Raw genomic sequence first — 13,963 nt, 5'->3', positions numbered from 1 at the left:
AAATAGGAAACTCATTATACAACATGTAAAAGGGAATTCAGGAGAAATGCACTGCCCAAAGTGTACAAAATAAATGTACAAAATAAAATTTCGTGAGGCTTCTAGGTAGGGAGTTTGCAATGAGTAAGTGGCTTTCTGCATCTTTCTTGCATTAAAGTGGCAGATAGAAGAGGGGAAGAAAAATATTTTTGGTTCCCCACTTCCAGAGTCTTTAAGATGATGGGAATTACAAAAGCAATATCTCCAAAGATAGGGCAGGAGTAGGGAAAATAGGCATATTTGTGTAATAGTCAAGGTGGCATTTGGTATTTCATATGTGCAGGATAGTGTGGCCCATCTGTCTTGTGGTCATGTAACAAGGCCATAGAAATCCACTGTGTCCACAGATTAAAATTCCCCAAATCCCAACATAGTTCAGTTCCCTTCTATTATCTCAACAGAGACAGTGGGGTATAGGAAAGAGAAGTAATGTTTATGGATCACCTACTATGTGCCACATATTATGCTAGGTATTTTTATTTATTTTTTTTTTTTTTTTTTTTTTTTTTTTTTTTTGCGGTACGCGGGCCTCTCACTGCTGTGGCCTCTCCCGTTGCGGAGCACAGGCTCCGGACGCGCAGGCTCAGCGGCCATGGCTCATGGGCCCAGCCGCTCCGCGGCATGTGGGATCTTCCCAGACCGGGGCACGAACCCATGTCCCCTGCATCGGCAGGCGGACTCTCAACCACTGCGCCACCAGGGAAGCCCATGCTAGGTATTTTTAAACCACTTTTCTTCAATAACAACATTCAGAGGGAAGTGAACCGCAGAGAGGTAAAATGGCTTACCCGAAGTCACCCAAGTCGATATAGCAGAAATAGCAATAAACTAAGAAGTTTAAAACCTTGGGTCTTGTTTCAGTTATGCAATTTACTAGCTATGTGGCCCAGAGTAAATATTCTTCCTCTCTGAATATAAACTTCACAACCTATTAAATAGGAATAATACTACCCACCTTGCTGTCTCGAATTCAGAAATACTGCCTAAGCACTATACAATCCAAACTGGTCCATAAAGCTGATCATCCAGTACTTCCCTCTCATTGTCACACTCAAGCCCTTTGCAGGTCTATCCTTTTACCTGTTCCTGCACTATAGAAACAAAACTCTATATTTACCTTTCAATCTGCCTTCCCAACCCCAACACTTAGGATATCAAGCACTGTTAGCCTTGCAAGATGAGAGTAATTAACAGTATCGTGTACTCACCCTCCTTCTTTAAACTCTCAACTCCTTCAGATTTGGTGAGGTGATGTCAAAGCTTGGGGGACAACACCCTGCCCCCCACTCCAGGTTCACCTCCAGACACCGTCATCTAGTTTATGTCCCATCAGTGCAAAAGTACTCTTATTTCACACATGTATCATGCTCTTTCATGACTCCAACTTTGCATATACTGTTTCCTCCACCCAAATTGACTTTATCTATATTCTTTGACTGGCTAAACTCTTAACTTGTTCTGCAACTTGTAGTTCAGCTTTCATTTCCTCAAAAATCCTTCCCCAATACCATATACTGTCTGCTATGTGTTTTCTGCATTGTATTAAAGCTTTTTTTTTTTCATGTCTGATTTCCCCACTTGACTGAGATCTCCTCAAGGATGTGGGCAGTGTCTTATTTATCTTTATATCTCTAGTACCTAGTAAAGAGTTAGTGCTCAATAAATATAAACTACATTATCATCCTTGCCATTTTTTCTGAGAAAAATGATACTGAGCAACATTAAGTAATTTACTCAAGATCACAATTTACTAGGCCACAGAACTAGGACTTAAGACTAGTTCTTGAGACAAGAGTGTCCAAGAGGTGGAGTAGGATGACCCTTAGCTCACTTCCTCCCATGTGCACACCAATATTACAACTATTTATGGAGCGATGATCAATGATGAGAATCACCTGAAGACTAGCAGAAAAGATCTTCTACAGCTAAAGGTATAAGGAAGGAACCACAACTAGACAAGTAGGAGGGGCACAGACATGGTATAGTCAAGGCGCACACCCCTGGGTACATGATCCACAAACAGGAAGATAATTACAATCGCAGAGTTTATCCCTAAGGGGCAAGGGATAAACTGACCCCCATATGGGATTCCTTGTCAGGGGGTCCTGACCTGGGAAGACAAGGCCTCAGAACATCTGGCTTTGAAAGCCAGGGCTTCCTTTCAGGAGGGCCAGAGGGCTATAGGAAATAGACACTCTATTCTTATAGGGTGCACACAAAATCTCACCTGCTCTGAGAACCAGGACAAAAGCAGTAATTTGAAAGGGGCCTGGGTCAAATCAACCTGCTGGTATTAGAGACCCTCCCAGAGAGACAGGAGACAACTGGAACTCACCCTAGGGACATAGACACTGGTGGCAGCCATTTTGAGGAGCACCATTTTGGAGTTCCCCTTGTAGCTTATTAATGTCAGACCTGGCCCCACCCACCAGCTAGTTGGAAAAAGTCCTAGGACATGCTAGTCCAGCCACAGAGGGAAACAGCCCCATCCACCATCAGGCTAGCAGCAGCAATAGGTCCCCCTGGACTACCCAGCCATTCCAGGACCCAGTGTCATCTAACAGAGAGCACAGGGCTCAGCCCTGCTCACCAGTAAGTGGGCAAAAGCTCCAGGCACTGGCCTTACTCTGGAGCAGGCAGGCAACAGCCCCAGGATACAATGGGCTCCAACACTGCCCAGCTGTGTGCTGAAACCAGCTTTGAGACATACTGTGCCCCACAGCCAGCTTACCCAGGATCCAGCCCCACCAAACAGCAGGCTGACACCAGTCCTTAGACCCCTGCTTGACCCAGCAGCAGCTTGACACCTGCTCTGGGACCCTTCCTTTGGGCTTCACAAGAAGCCAACCAGTGACCTGGCCAAGCCCACCAGTGGGTAAGGACCAGGACACAGCCTAAACTACCATGGGGAAATAAACAGTTCCAGGACTCCCTGGGCCCCACAGCCAACTGCAATGGAATGCAGACCAGCCCACCAGCAGGTGGTAGCTTCAGCAGTAGGCAGGGCCTGGCAACCAACCACGGGGGGTTGCCCACCAGTTTGCCCATAATAGTAGGCCCCACCAAAAGAGGGGCCTCTTTTTATATATAAGACATTCTATTCAAAAGCTAGCTGCAGAATATACATTCTTTTCAAGTGCACATAACACTCTCCAGGATAGATCACAAGCTAGGATGCAAAGCAAGTGTTGGTAAATTTAAGGAGATAGAAATCATATCAAGTATCTTTTCTAACCACAACACTATGACTAGAAATCAACTACAAGAAAAAAACTGCAAAAAAACCTATAAACATGTAGAGGATAAACACTGCGTTACCAAACAACCAAAGGATCACTGAAGAAATCAAAGAGGAAATCAAAAATACTTGGAGACAAATGAAAATGAAAACAAAACAATCCAAAATTTGTGGAATGCAACAAAAGCAATTCTAAAAGTGAATGTTACACCAATACAAGCCTATCTCAGGAAACAAGAAAAATCTCAAATAAACAACGTGACCTTACACATAAAGTAACTAGAAGAACAAACAAAAGCCAGTGTCACTACAAGAAAAGAAATCATAAGATCAGAGCAGAAATAAATGAAATAGAGACTAAAAAACAAAAAATAGAAAAGATAGATTAAATTAAGAGATGGTTGAAAACATAAACAAAATTGATAAATCTTTACCCAGAGTCATTGAGAAAAAAGAGAGAGGGCCCAAATCAATAAAATCAGAAATAAAAAAGAAGTTACAACCAACAACACAGAAATACCAAGGATCATAAGCGATTACTATGATCAATCAAACACCAATAAAATGGACAACCTAAGAGAAATTCCTAGAGATAAATGTACAACCTTCCAAAACTGAATCAAGAAGAAATAGAAAATACAAACAGACCAATTACCAGTAATGAAACTGAATGAGTAATTAAAAGAAATACTCCCAACACACAAAAGTACAGAACCAGATGGCTTCACAGGTGAATTCTACCAAACATTTAAAGAAGACTAACACCTATTCCTCTCAAACTATTTCAAAAAATTATAGTGGCAATACACTTCTGAATTTATTCTGTGAGGCCTGCATCACCTTGATATCAAAATCAGACAAAGACACCACAAAAACAGAAAATTACAGGCCAATATCACTGATGAACATACATGAAAAAAATCCTCAACAAAACTTTAGGAAAGCCAATTCAACAGTACATTAAAAGGATCATATACAATAATCAACTGGGATTTACCCCAGGGATGCAAGGATGGTTCAATATCCACAAATCAATGTGATACACCACTTAATAAACTGAAGACTAAAAAATCATATGATCATCTCAAGAGATGCAGAAAGAGCTTTTGACAAAATGCAACATCCATTATGATAAAAAAAATTCTTAACAAAATTGATATACAGGGAACATGCCTCAACGTAATAAAGGTCAAATATGATGAGCCCACAGCTAACATCATAGTCAATGGTGCAAAGCTGAAAGCATTTCCTCTACGACCAGAAACAAAACAAGGATACCCACTCTTACCAGTTTTAATGAACATAGTATTGGCATTGCAGGCCACAGCAATCAGACAAGGAAAAAAGAAAACAAATCCTAATTGGAAAGGAAGAAGTAAAAGTGTCAATGTTTGCAGATGACATGATACCACATATACAAAATCCTAAAGATGCTACCAAAAAAACTATTAGAACTCATTGAAGAATTCAGTAAAGTTGCAGGATACAAAATTAATATACAGAAATCTGTGGCATTTGTACACACTGACAACAAACTATCAGAAAGAGAAATTAATAAAATAATCCCATTTATAATCTCATAAAAAAATAAAATACCTAGGAATAATCTAAGGAGGTAAAATGCCTATACTCAGAAAACTATAAGATGCTAATGAAAGAAACTGAAGATGATACAAACAAATGTAAAGATACTCCATGCTTGTGGATTAGAAGAATTAATATTGTTAAAATGACCGTACTACCCAAGGTAATCTACAGATTCTATGTAATCACTATAAAACTAGCAATGGCATTTTTCACAGAACTAGAACACGTAATTCTAATATCTGTATGTAAATGCATAAACCCTGAGTAGCCAAAGCAATCTTGAGAAGGATGAACAAAGCTGAAGTTAACATGCTCCCTGATTTCAAACTATACTACAAAGATACAGTAATCAAAACATTATTGTTCTGGCACAAAAACAGACACATAAATCAATGCAACAGAACAGAGAGACCAATAATGAACCCACACTTATGTAGTCCATTAATCTATGACAAAGGATGCAAGACTATACAATGGGGAAAAGACAGTCTCTTCAATAAATGATGTTGGGAAACTAGACAGCTACATGCAAAAGAATCAAACTGGACTACTTTCTCACATCATATACAAAAATAAACTCAAAATGAATTAAAGACTTAAGTGTAGGATTTGAAAGCATAAAACTCCTAGAAGAAAACATAGGCTGTTCTCTCTGTGACATCAGGCTTAGCAATATTTTATTGGATCTGTCTTCTCAGGCAAGGGCAACAACAGCAAAAATAAACAAATGGGATTTCTTCAACCTAAAAAGCTTTTGCACAGCGAAGGAAACTATAAACAAAATGAAAAGGCCACCTACTGAATGGGAGACAATATTTGTAAATGATATATCTGATACAGGGTTAATATCCAAAATATACAGAGAACTCATAAAACTCAAAGTTAAAAAAAAACTATTTAAAAAATAGACAGAGGGCCTGAATTTTTTGAAAGAAGACAAACAAATGGCCAACAGGAACATTAAAAGATGCTTAGCATCGCTGATCATTGGGGAAATGCAAATCAAAACCACAATGAGATGTCACCTCACATCTGACTGAATGGCTATCATCAAAAAGACCACAAATAACAAATATTGGTGAGGATGTAGAGGAAAGGAAACCCTAGTACACTCTTGGTGGGAATTTAAATTGGTGCAGCGACTGTGGGAAACAGTATGGAGATTCCTCAAAAATTTAAACATAAAGCTTCCATATGATCCAGCAATTCCACTCCTGGGTATTTGTCAGAAGAAAACAAACACACTAATTAGAAAAGATATATGCACCCCTATGTTGAGCATTACTTACAATAGCCAAGATATGGAAGCAATCTAAGTGCACACGAGTAGATAAATGGATTAAAAAACATGTGGTATATGAAAACCATGGAATATTACTCAGCCATACAAGGGAATGAAATCTTGCCATTTGCGTCAACATGGATGAACCTCGAGAGTATTATGATAAGTGAAACAAGTCAGACAAAGACAAATACCATATGATTTCACTTATATGTTAAATCCAAAAAACAAAACAAATGAACCAACATAATGAAACAGAAATAGAATCATAGGTACAGAGAACAAACAGGTGGCTGCCAGAGGGAAAGGGGGGGCAGGATGTGAAAAATAGGTGAGAAAGGTTAAGAGGTATAAATTTCCAGTTACAAAATAAATGAATCACAGGTATGAAATGTACAGTATGGAGAATATAATCAATAATTATGTACTATCTTTATATGGTGACAGATCATAACTAGACTTATCATGGTGATCCTTTTATAATACATAGAAATCCCGAATCACTATGTTGTTCATCAGGAACTAACATTGTGTTACAGGTCAATTATACTTGATAAACAAACAAATAAACAAAGTAACTCATAGAAAACAGAGATTGGATTTGTGCTTACCAGAGGTGGAAGCTGAGGGAATAGGGAATTGGACGAAGGCATCTAAAGGTACTAATTTCCCATCGTAAGATAAGTAAATACTAGGGATGTTATGTATAACATGATTAATATAATTAACACTTCTGTATGTTATATATGAAAATTGTAAAGAGAGTAAATCCTAAGAGTACTCATTACAAGAAAAAAAATTTTTCTTTAATTTTGTACCTGTATAAGACAATGGGTGTTCACTAAACTTATTGTGATAATACTTTCATATTGTATGTAAGTCAGATCATTATGCTGTACACCTTAAACTTATACAGTGCTGTATGTCAGTTATATCTCAGTATAACTGGAAGGGAAAAATATTTGATATGAAGAATGAATGAAGGAATAAGTAAATGAATAAATAGGTAAAACTAGTTATTGTGATTCAAAATGTAGCTCTCTTGCCTCTTACAACTACCTGAAAGGGAAGGGATGAGAATCTTATAAAATAGTATTTGGGATTGTGCTCTGTAAAGTAAGCAGTACAACCCAAATGGAAGTTGATAAGCTGAACTACTAGAGTACACTTGTAAGTACCACAGTCAGAAAGAGAGCTAATTCTTCCAACTCCAAATTGGGCTAATGATACTTCACAGTGCTGCTGAGAAAGTAAATGGCCCATGGCAGCAAATGTCTAGCTCAGAGCCTGGTGAACAGCAAACATTGAATAAATAGTGGCTTTTATGGTGTTATCATTATTATAGTCTCACTTATTTGTATTATTTACCTTTCTAAAACACAAACTAGTAAAAGGAACTGAGAGAAATGATAAGAAGAAACCATCTCCAATTCAGTTTATGGAAATTAAAGTAACTACTTCCACCTCCCCTTTGCTGTAAATGGTCAAGCAAGTTCCTCTTTCCATTCCATAAAGAGTCCCATATTTAAATTGCTTAGGCTGACACTTACTGCAGTTTTGCAAGTAGCCACTCAATTAAAAGGGCAGGGGGAAAGAATAACTAAAAGAAGGGCTTGCTCTCATCTGCTAAGAACCTATGAACGTGGTATCTGCTGCCTCTGGCCTCAGCTTTGCAGTAGGACCTGCCTAAGAAAGGAACTTTGAAGTCCAAAGTTTGGAAAGTAATGTGTGTAGAAAAAGAAAAGAAAGAGACTACATGATAGTGTTACTTAAAAGCACTTGCCAGTCAGATACATAAGCTAAGTTCTGACAGAAATGGGACAAATTCTGTGCTACAGCACAATTTATTGGAACCACGTTGAAAGGTTCTTTGGCAATTGGCAGACTGGAAACTAAGGAGAGTTTTGGATTCATGGATGAATAACTGGCCCGCATAGAAACATGGATGAGGGTTGTGGAGACCCAATATGGTATGCTCTGTTAGAGGTGCATCCCATGTCTAATCCACATTCAAAGCAGAGTGGCAAAACTTGTGGTTAATGACAAAAAAGAAAAGCAGTTTTTCAACAGTCTGCCACCAAATCTCAATCATCACTAATTTCCTATGAATAAGCCACATAAGAGAGATCTTCCATGGAAAGCACCAGCAACGGAGAAAAAGTCTCCAAATTTCTGCCTATCGAAATTGGGTCTTCATGCACCACAACTTTCAATGCTAACAAGTAAATCTTTTTTTCACTTTATAAACAATTTGTAAATAAGGGAAATCCTTAAAAATATGCCCTAAGACCCTGTCTGAGAAACAGTTAAAGGGACACACTTAACTACTTTTAGAATATGAAGAGTCAGTCTATCAGCTTTTATCTTAAGAAACATTCAGGTGTGTGTACATGTGTGCGTGTGTGTGTATGTGTGTGTGTGTGTGTGTGTGTGCATGTGTTCCCAAAGCCCCTACCAAGATAGGCAAAAGTGAGATAACAGAATAATTTTTTTAGCTGGGTGGTCATACATAAAAAATAATATATAATGTATAACATAATATAACATATATATATAAGATCAGGTTCCTCCAGGTTAGTGAACTATCTTCTCAGTGTGTTAAACTCATCTTGCCATTTTGGAGAGTAGGGGAAAGTTTGGAGGGCAGAAGAAGATGCATTAACTGTTTAAAGATATTTGAGCATTACATACAATGTGGGGTATAGATTATTCCAACTTTAGGCAACAGAATACTCCTTGAAAAAAGGAATTTTGGAAAATGTTTTGTATTTTAAAGTCTTAACTATTTAAAGGAATCCTATAGTAGAGCCTTCTTAAAAGCAAGTAATCCAAAGAAGATACACAGATTGCCAACACATGAAAGGATGCTCAACATCACTAATCATTAGAGAAATGCAAATCAAAACTGCAATGAGGTATCACCTCACACCGGTCAGAATGGCCATCATCAATAAGTCTACAAACAATAAATGCTGGAGAGGGTGTGGAGAAAAGGGAACCCTCTTGCACTGTTGGTGGGAATGTAAATTCATACAGCCACTATGGAGAACAGTATGGACGTTCCTTAAAAAACTAAAGATAGAACTACCATACGACCCAGCAATCCCACTACTGGGCATATACCCTGAGAAAAGCATAATTCAAAAAAGAGTCATGTACCACAACGTTCACTGAAGCACTATTTACAATAGCCAGGACATGGAAGCAACCTAAGTGTCCATCGACAGATGAATGGATAAAGAAGATGTGGCCATATATACAATGGAATATTACTCAGCCATAAAAGGAAACAAAATTGAGTTATTTGTAGTAAGGTGGATGGACCTACAGTCTGTCATACAGAGTGAAGTAAGTCAGAAAGAGAAAAACAATACCGTATGCTAACACATATATATGGAATCTAAAAAAAAAAGGTTCTGAAGAATGTAGGGGCAGGACGGGAATAAAGACACAGACATAGAGAATGGACTTGAGGACATGGCGAGGAGGAAGGGTAAGCTGGGACGAAGTGAGAGAGTGGCATGGACATATATACACTACCAAATGTAAAATAGATAGCTAGTGGGAAGCAGCTGCATAGCACAGGGAGGTCAGCTCCATGCTTTGGGACCACCTAAAGGGGTGGGATAGAGGGGGTGGGAGGGAGATGCAAGAGGGAGGGCATATGGGGATATACGTATATGTATAGCTGATTCACTTTTTTATATAGCAGAAACTAACACAACATTGTAAAGCAATTATATTCCAATAAAGATGTTAAAAAAAAAAAAGCAAGTAATACTCTCCTCCAATTTAACCATATTTTTTTGCAAATTTTCTTTGTACAATGTGATAGACTCTTGTAATAATGATCTAAAAAAGTACAGGCACTTTCAGAAGGCCTAGAATCATTAACACAGATTTTTCACTCAACTGAGTAGTATCTGGCCCAATGCAAACTTAGGCCACAAAGAACATATGAAGTCATGGCTTCACACAACAGTGGTGGACTTGATTCTTTGACACAAAGTCAACATATACTCTTTTCTGAGATGCAGTCACAGATGTATTTCAAAAAAATGTGGCCCATAAAAGAACTGACCTGCTGCTTAGCACCTGGCTTCTGCTCCATAGGTGTCATGGTGAGCGTTTTGGTCTCTTTCTCATATTGGCAGTAGTATTTCACCCAGGATATTCCCAAAGCCCCTACAAAGATAGGCAACAGTGAGCTGATAGAATAAGTATTTTGTCTTCATGGTCAGTCCACCCCTAAGACAGAAGCTGTGTACAGATTATTCTTCATGGTCATGATCCAGATCTAGTGCTACTTTTCCCCTGAGCTCCAGCCGTGCAGTACCACTTGCCCACTACACAGATGGATAACCTAATCATCATCAACTGCTTTCCACATCTGCTCTGGCTTGCTCCAAACCACTCTCCTTGCCATGTTCCCTGTGAATGCTCCCATTATATATCCTATTGTATGATCTGGAAACATCTGTAATCTTCTGCTCCTCCTTCCCTGTAACCTGCCCTTCAATCCCCTACATGTCTCTCCTTTCACCCCTTTCAGAACTGAATTCATTCAGGACCCTATTTCTGACTTTTTAAAAAATGTTTTATGAGCTCTTTCAAACAAAACAAAAATTCACTATTTCTCCAATTAATTCTTTCAGTGGCCTTCTCTTTGGTTTCCCCTATCTGTGATCACTCCTTTCTAGCCCATTCTCTACTCTTTTGTTAGAGAAATATTTTTTTAATTATAGGTTTATTTATATCATTCTTTTTATTATAAACCACCCATGGCTTTCCCACTCTCTCCAAACTCCTTAGGTTGGCTCACAAAGCCTTTTATAATGTGATCGTATTTACCTTTCCAACTTTGTCTTTTGCCACCCTCACCTCTATGCTCTTGTCTCATGGAATTATATTCAGTTACCAAAAAAATAGGTGGCAATATAATATATAGACCAAGTTCAAGACATATTTAAGAGTGAATAAGGCACTATCACTAATTATATCAGGACAACAAGTATAAACCAGGACTGTCCTTGTAAAACCAAGACCCTACAAACAAACTATAACCTCACACACCTCTGTGCCTTTATTCATGCAGTGGTATACACCTGGAATTTTCTTTGCCATTTTCTTTACCTGTCAAACTCCCAGTCATAATTCAAGTTTCAGTTCATATATCACTTCCTCAGTGAAACCCTTAGATATATGCCCCAAATGCAGTGCTCAACACATTTCATTATAGTTCTCGATATACTTGTGTCTTAATCAGACTGTGAACTTCTTGAGGGCAAAAACCAAGCTTGATCCATTTTTTGTACCCCCAATGCATTGCATATTGTTTGGCAAAAAGGATTCTTAGTAAGCGTACATTCAACTGAGTAGGAATGTCATATCCATTTAACAAATTAGAAAACTGGGGCATAGAAGGATCACATAGTTAGTTGATATTAGAGCCAAGATTACATACTCATTACTCTGTGCCTCTCTTATAATATAACAGTGGTTCTCAAGTAGGGGCAATTTTGCCTCCCAGGGGATATTTGGCAATGTCTAGAAACATTTTTGGTTATCACACCTGGGAAGTGCTATTAGAATAAAGTGGGGAGAGGCTATAGATGCTTCTAAACACCTTATAATGCATAGGATAACTGCTCGAAACAAAGAATTAGCCAGCCTGAAATGTCAATACCACTGAGACTGAGAGATCCTGCAATGGAGAGTTGAAGAGATGAACCTGACAAATAGAAGAACACATCTTTGAAAACCATCAAAGTGAGTTGCTCTAAGGGATGAAAAGCATGATAATATCACTGCTGAAATACCATGTTTTGTGGATTTCCGTGGGTTTTGCCACTGGTAACCTCTGGGTAGTCTCATTTGCCTACTCACCAGGTAGAATAATTCTGGTCAGGGAATGAAATCACAGGCTTTGGGGACATTGGGTCATAGTTCAAAAGGAAAATCAAATAGCACATACAAGTTTACATAATGTTATTTAGGAGGTAGAAAAGCTTGAACCCTCTGCGATATTCAGTGACCAGATAAGTTAACCCATTTTCCTTGGTTAGCAATGAACAACTGTGTTGCGCACTGAAATCGCAATGGTTGTGTAGTGCTTTAAGGGCAAGTTTATCATCCTAAGGCAGTGGAAGGTATAGGGTATAGCTGTAGGAGCATAGGTTTTGGCATTTCCCAAACCTGAATTTACACTTAGCCCTGATACATGATAGTTGGGTGACTTTCAACTAGTGATCTCTCTAAGCCTCGGTGGCTTCATGTGTAAAATGGGTATGATAAGGTGGTTTCAAAGATTTCATGAGGTAGTATATTTAAAGCACTTAACACCATGCCTGGAATATAGTAGGTATAATAAGTATTATTTTATGTCTCCTTTCTCCTACCTCCCTTTTAGCCCCAAAGAGTCATTGAAAGGATTAAGCAATTAACAATCCCCATTTTGAATCTCAGAGAAAACCTTAGGTCTTATCATCCCACAGCCTTTGTAAGACAAATCCTTAACCTCCTCCTCCAATTTCTCCTTCCTTTTTGTTTTCTCTGTTCCCACACTACTCTCCAAATAGGTATAGCTGGCAGGGGTCTATGAACTATATGGGTGCCTGGAGTTTGGAGAAGCCAAGTGGCAGCTGGTGTCAGCCTACTGAAACCCAGTAGCTATCCCTGTATTCCCACATACATTTCTCTTGTGTATAGAGATAGCCTTCGATGGTTGGCTGTCCTGGAAGTTTGCATGTCTGTGGAGCTTCTTTCATCCTTTTCTTAAGTTCTTCCATCTCTTCTCGGGTACTGGAGAAATGATTTCTTGTCTGTAAGACATTATCATCATAATCATTATCATCATCACCATCATGATGAATAAGCATTCACTGGTCAGAGACCCACTGCAGAGTTTTCTTGGCTTTCACCATGTGCTACAACATAGCAAAAAAACAAATGTTGAATGGCATAGTAATTAGAAAACAGTTTAGTGGAGTTTAACAGTACTAAAGTCTAAATGGGAGAGGGAAACATAAATACCAATGTACCCATAAAACCACATCTGGGAGACATTTTCTAATGAAAATGACAAAAGTCTCCAATAAATAAAGGCTCTAAGAATTCTGAGCATCAGACTGACCCCTGCCTTACGAAAAGGGAGGCTATAAAGGAGGTTCCCAAAGATAATATTATCACGGCAACTTCTACATTCTGCCTCAAGTAAAGCTACTGCCTACTTGACTCTGAATCAAATCCAGGCCATTAGAATAAAGGATATGACAGGGTGCTCTCTTTGAACATAGGTTAATGGAAAACCTATGTTTTCATGCCCATGAATAGCAAAAGCTAATGTTAAGAAGTAATATATTTAAAAGTACACAACTAAATATTCCTGGTTATAGGAATATTTTGTAAATCAGCAGAAGAGAGGGGCGCTCACATTCTGGTGAAAGACAGTACCCAGAAAGAAAAACAACAATTAACAATACCTGTAAATCAGCATTCTCCTAAACAACCAAGTAAAGTTTATTTCCACTTCAACTTACCGTTTCCATCTAAAAATACAACTATAAATTTTATGCAATGTAACAAGTCCAAAGTCACTAACTCAGTGATGCCTTCTTTTACTGTACCAGATAGTCAATTATTCCACTCTCTATGCTTTAACTTTTTTGGTCTTAACTGTATTTTAGCACTTTTCATAAGTAATTATGATATATCTCTGTTTATATCTCTCGGCTCCAAGAGACTATATATTCCTTGAAGGCAAAAACTAACATGCCTCATTATGGTATGTCCAGTGCATTTTACAATGTCTGGCACAG

General features: G+C 38.4%; 1 protein-coding gene across 6 annotated transcripts in view; it reads right to left on the bottom strand.

The window, feature by feature from the left end:
* Positions 1-13,963, bottom strand: part of OPHN1 (oligophrenin 1) — a 607,786-nt gene that overhangs the window by 241,981 nt on the left and 351,842 nt on the right. For all 6 annotated transcript variants that reach the window (XM_030847098.2, XM_060292179.1, XM_060292180.1 and 3 more), the window contains 2 exons: positions 12,838-12,967; positions 10,228-10,331 (listed from right to left, as the gene is read on the bottom strand). In XM_030847098.2, the coding sequence (XP_030702958.1) occupies positions 10,228-10,331; positions 12,838-12,967 (234 nt within the window). The remainder of the gene's footprint in view (positions 1-10,227; positions 10,332-12,837; positions 12,968-13,963) is intronic.

This window comes from Globicephala melas, chromosome X (genome assembly GCF_963455315.2).
Source record: "Globicephala melas chromosome X, mGloMel1.2, whole genome shotgun sequence".
Lineage (NCBI taxonomy): Eukaryota > Metazoa > Chordata > Mammalia > Artiodactyla > Delphinidae > Globicephala > Globicephala melas.
This window is presented reverse-complemented; position numbering and strand designations above follow the sequence as displayed.